General features: G+C 39.1%; 1 protein-coding gene across 2 annotated transcripts in view; it reads left to right on the top strand.

The window, feature by feature from the left end:
* Positions 1 to 11,055, top strand: part of ano7 (anoctamin 7) — a 55,625-nt gene that overhangs the window by 9,416 nt on the left and 35,154 nt on the right. For both annotated transcript variants that reach the window (XM_062976523.1, XM_062976522.1), the window contains exons 3-4: positions 1,312 to 1,803; positions 9,292 to 9,367. In XM_062976523.1, coding sequence (XP_062832593.1) covers positions 1,531 to 1,803; positions 9,292 to 9,367 — 349 coding nt within the window. In that variant the 5' untranslated portion in view covers positions 1,312 to 1,530. The remainder of the gene's footprint in view (positions 1 to 1,311; positions 1,804 to 9,291; positions 9,368 to 11,055) is intronic.

The following is an 11,055-nucleotide window of genomic DNA, read 5'->3' as shown; positions in this document are numbered from 1 at the left end:
AGGCTGAATGAAGAGAGGAAACTTTCCTTTTGATAATTTCCTTGAAGTAACTTACCTTAGATCTGTAAACCCAGTTTTAAGTAATTTATCCCCACCTAGCTTTGGGTATACGATGTGTTAATAACCAGAAGGAGATGTAGGAAATTATTTATCTCAATTTACTTAGGAGACCCGTCTTTTGATTTCATTTGGGGTGGACCTGGTGCTCATCTGGACCTGTGTGTGACCCTCCAAAGAAGCTTTAGAGGCAAAAAAAGAAGTCACTTGACTCTACTGGAAGCCTCCAAGGGTGGCTATTCATATTTTAAATAAGTTGCAGGACACACCTTCCCTGCTTAAAATTTCTTAAATATATTTTTCAAATCCATAAGTAGACTTCCAGCTACATTAAAGTGTGTGCTTTGGCATTTTGGGCAGCCAATACCCAGATGCTCCTGAAGCAGACATTGCTCTCTGAAACTGCCAAAGTTGCTGACCTATGTTTTAAGATCAGGTCTTCTAAGGGTGTATCTATACTGTAGAATGAGTGTGGCATTACACCGCTTTAACTGCTGTGGCCCCATACTATGGAAGTTGTAGGTTTACAAGGTCTTTAGCCTTCTTTGCCAAAGAATGATGATTCCACACCAAACAACAACCCATGTTTTCCTAACATTGAGCCATGACAGTTAAAGTGGTATCAAATTGCATTAATTGTACAGTGTATATGCATCCTAAGTGTACTCTTTTTTGGGTGGGAGGCTGTGCAGACAAGGACTGAAGTACTGTGGGGGGGAGCTATATGGAGTAGACTTTTATCAGATTCCCTGACCTTTGAGGGTAAATCTGCATTGGGTTCAATAGGTTGACTAATACTACTAATATAATAATACTTTATTTGTATCCCTCCCTATCTCCCCCAGGGGACTCAACATAATAGAGGCAAACATTCAATGCCTGTATAAAACAAAGTAAAAAAATATAAACAACACACAGTATAATACATTACACAAGTTAAAACAAATAATTTAAATAATTATCAGTTAAATAATCAACGTTTAAGCCATTAAAATCTGTAAATCAGCAGTTTTAATGGTCTTAACATAGTGTTGGCTACTCCAGTGCCAATTCCTTCATTCTCACAGCCCATACAGCATTTTTAAATGACTCTTCCACTTTTAAGCCTCACATTACTGTTGCAATAATAGCTGTTTTAGATGTGACTTGAGGTCATTTTCTTCTTCCTGTTTTCCTTACAGACAGACTTGAAACTTGAAAAGGGACTACTTGCTCACAGGCCCCTCTCCTAACTAGTCTTTCGTGAATTTACAGGGAAACTTTGCTGCCTTTGTAAGCAGTGTGACTGGTTCGACGGGGAGCAGATTGCCAGCGGTAGTACTATTCGCATTGGACGAGGAAGAGTGGTAGCCTGTGTCCCCCTGAGGAAAGGGGTGGAGTTCTCCTCTTGTGGTTTTCATGCTTGGATGTCTCAGTGCTAAGGTGCTGGAAACCTCCTGGACATTCTGCCTGCCAGTGGCATGAAAAGTAAAAATGCAACGGAGGAAAAACAAGGAAGATGACGGCTTGATCACAAACGAGGAAGATCTCAGAGAGTTTGATTATGGGAGCTTAAAGAAGAGTTCTGAGCAAAAGGATTCCATTTATGGAACTGTAGTATTTCCTGAGAAGCCAATAAAGTTGTCTGGTTATGAAATCGTAGGTGATGACTCTGAGCAGAAGACACAGTACTCCAAAAGATCTGAGTATTATGCAGTGGACGACAGTCCAGGGGGGCTACCCATGACCTCCCTTCAGATCCCACAGGTAAGAAAACAATTACTGGCTTCTTTAGCATGAGAAAAAAATTGGTTCCCAGGTACCTATAAGTGTACAAGCAGACATACAAATGGTATACTGGGTGTATTTGCTACAACCTGGAGTAGTCTGGGGTCAAAGCAAAGAGGAAGCTCATCTCAAGATGGTAATATCAGGTTAATCTTTCCTCAACTCCTTGATTTGGACATTCTCATATGCCTTTTACCTTGGCAGCACTATCAACAAAAATGCAGTAATACCTTGACTTCAGAGTTAAATTTGTTCTGTGACCAAGCTCTTAACTCAAAATGCTCTTATCTCAAAGCAAATTTCCCACTGAAATAATATTAATCTGTTCTGGACCCCCCCCCCCCCATTTGTTGTTACATGTTTTAAAATAAATAAATACATTATAAATACACCTTCTCATGGAACAATAAAAAGTAAGATCAACTTTAAAATGGTAGAACCACAAAGTCATGGCAAGGAAGCACAAAGCAAAATAGCCAAAGCATTGTTTTCCTCTGACTGTACTCATTCCAGCCTGCCTCCCTCTCTTGCTCTGTCCAGCTCTCTCTCTTCATGAAGCTAAACATACCAGGAATAAAAACCACACAAAATCAACTAATCCAAAGTTTCTCAAAGCAGACAAGAGCAAAGTGGACAGAAATCTCCCAAAGTGGACAAGAGCACAAGATACAGAGGCGGCTCCCTTGAAACCGTGTGCTCTCACGCTAGTGCTCCCTCTGGTGCTAGCTCTTAACTCAAAATGCTGCTCGTATGTCAAAGTGAAACCCAAGCTGAGCAACAGCTCTTAACTCAAGATGCTCTTAAGTAGAAGTTCCACTGTGATGTATTTAATTGATATTATATCATTTTATAATGGGGCTACTAATTGCTGTAGCTGTGTCCTACAGAATCCTTTAAATTGTAGTCTTATAACAGCATACACTAATAGAAACCTAATTAGACTACTGTAATGTGTTCAAAGCAGATCTGTCCTTGAAGACGTTTCAGCTTCTGCAGGTAATACAAATGCAGTGAATTGATTACTGACCAGAATACTACATAAACATTATATAACATTACTCTTAAATAAATTACATTGGTTAAGTCTGGTATTTAGATGCCAGTGATGAAATGTAATACTAAATGGCTTGATAGTTGAACATTATAAGAAATGCCTTTCCCTATATATCCCTGCCTGAAGACTGAATATGCTGGGCCTTCATTTCTCCCAGCAATAGGCTCCATACATTGTGGGAAGGTGTTGGACAGGGTTTTCTCACCTACGGCATCATGGTTGTGAATTACCTTTTCCTGAAGGCCAAATTAGCCATGAAATCTACTACAGGATACCATTGGGTTCCACTGGATGGAACCATGGCAATTATAGTTAGGATTAAACTTCCATAATGCTATATTTTAAATACACTGTAAAGACTGTTGTGTTCTGTCCATTTATGGAATAGGGGCAGATATGATGTTAGGGAGCTCCACTTCCTCCAACAAAGATTCACATATCTCCTTAGCTTTGTTAAACAATATAGGTAGAGATTAACAGCACCCAGAGTTTCATTCTTGGTGGGTTGTTGTTGTTAATTGCTGTCAAGCCAATTTATGGCAACTCTATGGATGGAAGACCTCCAAATCCCCCTATCTTGAATAGCCTTGCTCAGGTCTTTCAGACTCAGAACTTTGGCTTCCTTTTTCAGTTTATCAGTCTGCAATGTGGTTTTCCTCTTTTCCTGCTGCCTTCTACCTTACCAAGCATTTTTATTTCTAGTGAGTCCTGCCTTTTCATGTTATGGCAAAAGTACAATAGTTTAGTCATCTTACGTGTTGCTGAAGGCTTTCATGGCAGAATCACGGGGTTGTTGTGTGCTTTCTGGGCTGTGTGGCCATGTTCCAGAAGTATTCCCTCCTGACGTTTTGCCCACATCTACGGCAGGCATCTTCAGAGATTGTGAGGTAGTCATCTTAGCTTCTCAGAAGACTTGATTTGCTCTAGGACCCATTTATTTGTCTTTTTGAGAATCCTCATTATCCATTGAATGCTTCTCCAGCACCACATTTCAAATGAATTCATTCTCTTCCTATCACTTCTCTTCTCTTCCAGCTTTCACAGCCATAGATAGAAATGGCAAACATGATGGCAGGGACAATCCTAACTTTATTATTAGTGATATGTCTTGATACATCAGGATCTTGTTTAGTTCATTCATAGCTACCCTTCCATGTTCTCGTCTTCTGATTTCTTGCTGCAGTCTCCATTCTGATTCATGGCTGACTCAAAGTATGGAAAATCTTACACTGTTTCAATATCTTAAAAATCTACTTTAAAGCCATGTTAATAATTGGTGATTATTATATTTATTTTCTTAATATTCAACGGCAAATGTGCCTTTGCACTTTCTTCCGTGATTTTCTTCAGTAATTGTTCCAAGTATTTTCTGCAAGTAGTGTGATGTCATACGCATATCTTAAATTATTGATGTTACTTCCTCTGAGTCTAATTTTGCTTTATATATATGTTCAGTGTACAAGTTAAACAGACAGGGTGATAAAATGCTGCCTTGCCTGTCTGTCTTGTCAACTGGAAACCATTCAATTTCTTCATATTCCAGCCTGACAGTAGCCACTTGTCCTGAATGTAGCTTACACATCAGGAAAATCAAATGTTGTGGCATACCCATTTATTTAAGAGTGATCCTTTTTTTCATAATCACAAGCAAAGGGTTTGACATAACCTATAAAGTACAGGCCAATTTTCTTCTGAAATTTTTAGTGTGCTTCATGGTGGATTGTTTCATCATTGGGGTTTCATAGTAAAATATATCAAAAGGAAGCTATTGTTGTTTCATTCTGCACAGTAAGACAAGTGTGCATTTTTGTTAGTCCTTGTAATTCGGATCAAATTTATTAAATTCATACCTACGAGGCAATATCTTATATGTGGGCATGGCCCAGCCAAAATTTTAAGAATCAAAACTTACCCCATACATTTTTATTTTAGTTTTGTAAATCTCGGAATGCTCCCAAAATTAGTTTAATATTTAATGCAAAGAAGCAAAGCTGAAAGCAAAGCCAAAGGCTGCTTTAGTGCCTTTTCTTTCCTCTGTAAATTAATGGAGTCTTGGCATTAGTAGCGGGGGGAAAAGGGAGCAAGGTTTTCTGGGAGCAGCACAGAATTCTGGGAAATGTAGTTTGGGAAGGGAGGAGCTCTATGGCAAAGAATTCAAAAGGTTCTTCCCTAAACTACATTTCCCAGAATGCAGTACACTGCTCAGTATCAGAGAGATTTGCCCCTCGGTAGCCAGCCAGTGTTCCATTAAATTATGATTTTTGTTCCTGGATTATACATGTCATTTCTTAATTGGTTTTATCATAAAAACATGATAAAAGTTTATTAAACTGAAAAAACTTTGTCTTTGCACGAGGGACATCATGTTATAGCATGTTTTGCTGTAGTCTCCAGTCCACCAATTTAACATTGTCATCCACCCATTTGGCAAAGTTTTTGGAGCAAAAATAAAGTTCCTGGTGTAGAACCACTACTTTCAAAGTTGGACTTCACAATTAAACAGAAAATAATACTTTCAAAACAGGAACATATTTTCCTATTTTAAAATGTTCTTCATAAAAACTTTGAAAATTCCCCCAAAATCCAAGGATAAGTGAAACGTTCTGAAATTTGGTGGGCTAAGAGTGGTAAATGTGTTCTACCATTGTAGTGAGTTTCACCCCAATAGCTGTAAAATGTGGGAGAAAGGAGCCCCTGAAATTTCTCTATAGTAATTATGCGCAATTACTATAATGAAATACTAACAAAATTTCATTACTCTCATTATAATAACACATTTTTCACTAACTATATTTTAGAAACACTTTAGAAACAAAATACCAGCACCCACCAGTTTTGTAATGACCTTTGAACCATTTTTAATGCATCACACATCCCTTAGTTTCCCTTGCTGTTCTCTCTGAGAAACCAGTCTGACCCCTTACTACTGCTGCTACAAAATATTGTTTGACACATTTCATCTGACTCCTCAGCAAAAGCCTGTCTGACGGGAGACCCTATGACCCACTGTTACCTTCTACATAGCCTCTTACCTTACAGGAACACACAACCCACCACCACAGAAAGGTAGTGCTGTGGTGAGGTCTTGATGGGAGCTTGAACCAATTTATATTTTGCATTTTGTAAATTGTCTCAAATAGCTGCTCAAATAGAATAGCTGACTAGAAATCCTTTCTTTGATCAATAAGTGCTGTTGCCAAGGCATTTACCCTCTGAACTTTGAGACTCTTTAAAAAATGTGATTCAGAGACTGCATTCTAAAATGTAAAATGCAATTATTGGGCATGGGCAAACTCCAGCCCTCCAGTTGTTTTGGACTTCAACTCCCAGAAATCCCATCCATTTTACAGCTGTTATGAATTGTGGGAGTTGAAGTCCAAAACACCTGGAAGGCTAAGTTTGCACATGACTGACTGGAGACTGTGGAAGTTAACTTTGTGTATGTCATCCTTTGTTGTGGTTGGACAGCCTATTGGCCTTTCTCATCTAATTGTTCAAATGGTTTTCTAGAAGTAAATGTCCTCATATACAATATAAGGCTCTTGTTATTTTATTTTATTTTTGACATGGAATCCTTGGATGAGAGGGTAATTTGTTTGGGGCGGGGGTGTTTGTACCAGAAGCCTTGGGAATTCAGTAGGTCTTTTTTATTCTCTATCCACAGGAGACACAGCTAAGTGGGGCACATACCTATATTCCTTACATTGCTTTTGTATAAGGAAGTTACTTATCTCAGTCTGACTGTGGAGATGGGCAGGGCATTCATTTAAAATGCTGGGTATGTTTGTAGGAAGATAAGGAGAGATTGTTAAGCACTGATGTGCTAGGCACACACTAGTTTTACAGATACAGTAGAGTCTCACTTATCCAACCTAATTGGGCCGGCAGAACGTTGGATAAGTGAAAATGTTGGATAGTAAGGAGGGATTAAGGAAAAGCCTATTAAATATCAAATTACTTTATGATTTTACAAATTAAGCACCAAAACATCGTGTTTTACAACAAATGGACAGAAAAAGCAGTTCAATGTTATGTAGTAATTACTGTATTTATGAATTTAGCACCAAAACATTGCAATGTATTGAAAACATTGACTACTAAAAGGCAAACTGCATTGGATAATACAGAACATTGGATAAGCAAAGGTTGGATAAGCGAGACTCTACTGTACTATAAATAGTGATTCCAGAGATAGCTGTGCTGTGCTTGGTGCTGCCTGTACAAGTCGGGTTTGTCACCATGTTAATCACATTGGCTGTGTTCAGGAGCAATACTTAGTTGGGGTTTCAAACTGTGTGGTTCTCCAGATGGTTCTTCAACTGTAAATGCCATTGGCAATCTGGAGGGTCATAGTTTCCATGTCTATACCAAACCATGATTGCTGCAACAACAAACCATTTTGGGCCTTGTGTACCGTCCGCTTCTGCCACAGGAGATATAAAAGATCTTCCACTTTTGTGTTAAGTTAATCATAGTTTCTTGTAATGTCTGAGCCCAGACTCACTGTAGCTAATATAAACTAAGATTTATAGTACCAAACCAAGTTGAAACCATAGTTTGTGAACTGGCTTGTTCCAGCAAACCATGGTTTAGGATTAATAAAAAAATATGGTTCAGGCAACATATAGAATATGCTTTCTCTAAAGCAGAAGTCCATTGGGTTGCTGTGAGTTTTTTGGACTGTATGGCTATGTTCCAGCAGCACTCTCTTCTAATGTTTTGCCTGCATTTGTGGCTGGCATCTTTGGATAATAAGTAAGAACGAAGTTGCAAGTTTTATGGCATTCACTTATGTATCCTAAGGCTTCTATTCCTTAACAAAAAAGACTTCACAAGGTAGTGGTCTAACAAATAATTTTTAAAAAAGACTGTCTAAGTTTCTTTGTGGATATTGGCTGGAATTCTGTTGGGCAAATGCATAATCTAAAGTTGTGCATGCATAACTACCATGCATTATCTAGGGCAGTGGTTCTCAACTTGTGGGTCCCCAGATGTTTTGGCCTTCAACTCCCAGAAATCCTAACAGCTGGTAAACTGGCTGGTATTTTTGGGAGTTGTAGGCCAAAACACCTGGGGACCCACAGGTTGAGAACCACTGCTCTAGGGACTATCTAGGGACCTTGAATGTGTAGCCATTGTGTATGCATAAGTGTAGGTTAGGCATTCACAATTGCCCTATGGGCTCCTTAAGCACCATGAAAGTTCCCTTAAACTTTGGTAAGCAACCACTGGGATTGATGAGGTCACATTCCCCTGTTGTTCAAGAAGCAGCTGCCTCATGTTCCTGCCTTCCCTGCACAAGTGAATTCTGGCATGAGTATGATTTTTCTGCCAGTTATTCTGGAGATACTCATGGGAATGTCAAACAGCTGCTTCTCTGTTGGCAGGGGAACAGACTTCCATCAGTCCCAGTGGCTGCTTACTGGCAAGTGTGGCTTGCATGGATCATACCAGAATTCACACAACATTGTTATGGGTTTACATAGTATACAATGGTTGTATAAGACTCTACAGAGCATTTCTAATTTTGGAAGTATTCAAAGCCTTCACATCCTGCCTTGTTTATCTTCCCACTAGCACACCCCGAACTTGGTTTACATCAGTTGCTTTCTGATAATCATTTCCGGAGAAAACTCCTTCTCCTTAAAGCAATAGGCCTATATTCTGGATTATTGGTCCAGTCCTGTTATAGAAGGATTTGGAGGCTTCTATTTGAGTCCATGTTGTTGAGCAATATTAAAAGAAAACATTAGGACTGAACAACCTACCGCTTCATCAACAAGGACTTGAATACCTGATCTAGTGTGAGACGCTCCTTTTCTCTGGTACCAGGAAACTGCTACATAGAATAATTTACATGTTTACTGTACCTGACTTGGATATTATTCAAATAAGGTTGCCCATTCTGGTGGAGGAAGAACAAGTCACATATTTTGACATGCTGTCTTATGGCAAGTTCCAGTTGGGTCTGAGTGAAGCTAATGGAAGCAAGGATGGGCTTTCCATGCAGGAAGCAGTAGGTTGGCTGTTATCATGCTTTACAGAAGATAGCCTTCTGTTAGGAAACGCTTAAAGGACCGTCCAGCCCAAATTCAGATTAAAGAGGACAAATTTTATGAGAGAAAAGCATCAGCAGCCTAGAAGTAGCCCATCAACCCTCAACATCTGGATGACAGACCAAGTAGACCACAAGGTCTCTAGGTCATTGTCTTCTCCAATATGGTGAGATGTATTATCTTTCTATTTAATGTATAGTAATTATTTTTGAATTTGCACTGTGGATACTCAGTAGCAGATGCACATAAGCCCTCTCTAGTTCTCCCTTTCTTTATTGTATTTTTTCGGGAGTGGAGGACTGTCATTTCTGCTGGGATGAGTAATATGAACCTATCTGCTTTATCATTTCTTTCTAGTCGAATAAAGAGATACCATTGGGCCATGCTGGCAGGAGCATTGTGAACTTCTTCAACGATGAGAAAACGAGGATAGGTAAATAAAGACATTGTTACTCAATGCATAAGTTAGCAGGCAATAATGAGTTCTCTGCCTAAACTAGATGGCACAATTCCATAGGATATTGCCATGGGAGCTGAGTGCAGTCATAGTACTATAATCCTATTGTGTGGAAAGGCCCTGAAACCAGAAGCTATCCTAGGGGCATAACTGCAAAAGAGGATTGGCAGCTATGGGAAAGGGTTAAACAGATCCTGTACTATAAGGATCACCCCTACCCTGTTATCTTGGCAAACATACAGCTGTTACTGAACATAGGAAAATAAATATTCCATCTAGTTCTAAGTCTGCATGACAAACTAACACTACTTGTTGAAGGGTTTTTTTCCCTACAGGGAGAATAAAGACCTTCCTTTCTCTTTGATAGTTATAGGATAGCTCAGAATTTCAAGACTCAATAAGTGTATTTCTTTGTTTCTTATGTGAGAAGGAATGCCGTATATTTTCCCCGTGCACACATGGTTTGCTAGTTTATGATGACGGTATTCATGGAGGTCCCAAGGTGACCTCAACTATCTGTGGCTTAAAATGAAGCACACTGTGACCTAAATACCCCGACTTCCTTTCCCTTTGTATCTTTCGCAGAGCTTGGGAAAAGAGTTCATTTTTTTCAATAGCATCTCATCATTAGTAATTACTTTCCTTATTATTTTCCTATTGCTCCCCACTTTTAAAAACATTCATTTGAAATGGAAATATGTTTAGAAATTTTGCAAAATGAAATTAATTTCCCAAAGTATTTTAGAATTGAGTAAATGTTATCAGTCATTATACTTCAGAAGGTAATGTTTATATATTACTTTGCCAAAATTATGTAATTATGGCCTCCTTATCCCAATGAGTAATATGCTAGAGGTGACATAAGCCCCCAGTGGCACAGCACTGCTGAGCTGCTGAATCTGCTGACCAAAAGAAAGGTTGGCAGTTCAAATTCTGGGAGCGGGGTGAGCTCCTGCTGTTAGCCCCAGCTTCTGCCAACCTAATAGTTCGAAAATGTGCAAATGTGAGTGGATCAATAGGTACCATTCCGGTGGGAAGGTAACGGCACTCCATGCAGTCATGCTGGTCACATGACCTTGGCGGTGTCTACGGATAATGCCGGCTCTTCGGCTTAGAAAAGGAGATGAGCACCAACCCCCAGAGTTGGACACAACTAGACTTAATGTCAAGGGGAAACCTTTACCTTTACTAACATTATTACTTGTAATAAATTATTATAAGTTTAGATTTATTCTTGGGGATATAGTTTCTCTCTGCATTGTTTGCTCCCTAGTTAGAATGGGTGTGGTGTAGTAGTTTAGGCATTGGACTATGATTAGAGTTTAAATCCTTGCTCAGCCATAGAAACCTATTGGGTGATCTAGACCTAGTCACACTCTCTCAATCTAAGAAGGCAAGGACAAACTCCCTCTGAACATATCTTGCTCAAAATCCAATAAGAGGGTCACTGTAGGGTTGCCATACATTGGAAATGACTTGAAGGCACACAACAAAGTTGAAGGACAGGGAGAAAATAAAGTCTCATTTTTTTTACTGTTTCTGTAGTACTTAAATATTTAAATTCATATTTAGCTAGATTTCGGAAGATTACTTGGGTAACTCAATGCATTCTCACACTACTTGTTGCTGAGAAGTCAGATAACATAATATCTGTACACTATCTG

This window comes from Anolis carolinensis, chromosome 3, assembly GCF_035594765.1.
Source record: "Anolis carolinensis isolate JA03-04 chromosome 3, rAnoCar3.1.pri, whole genome shotgun sequence".
Taxonomy (NCBI): Eukaryota; Metazoa; Chordata; class Lepidosauria; order Squamata; family Dactyloidae; genus Anolis; species Anolis carolinensis.
The sequence above is the reverse complement of the archived record's forward strand: the minus strand, read 5'-3'. Positions and strand labels throughout refer to the sequence as shown.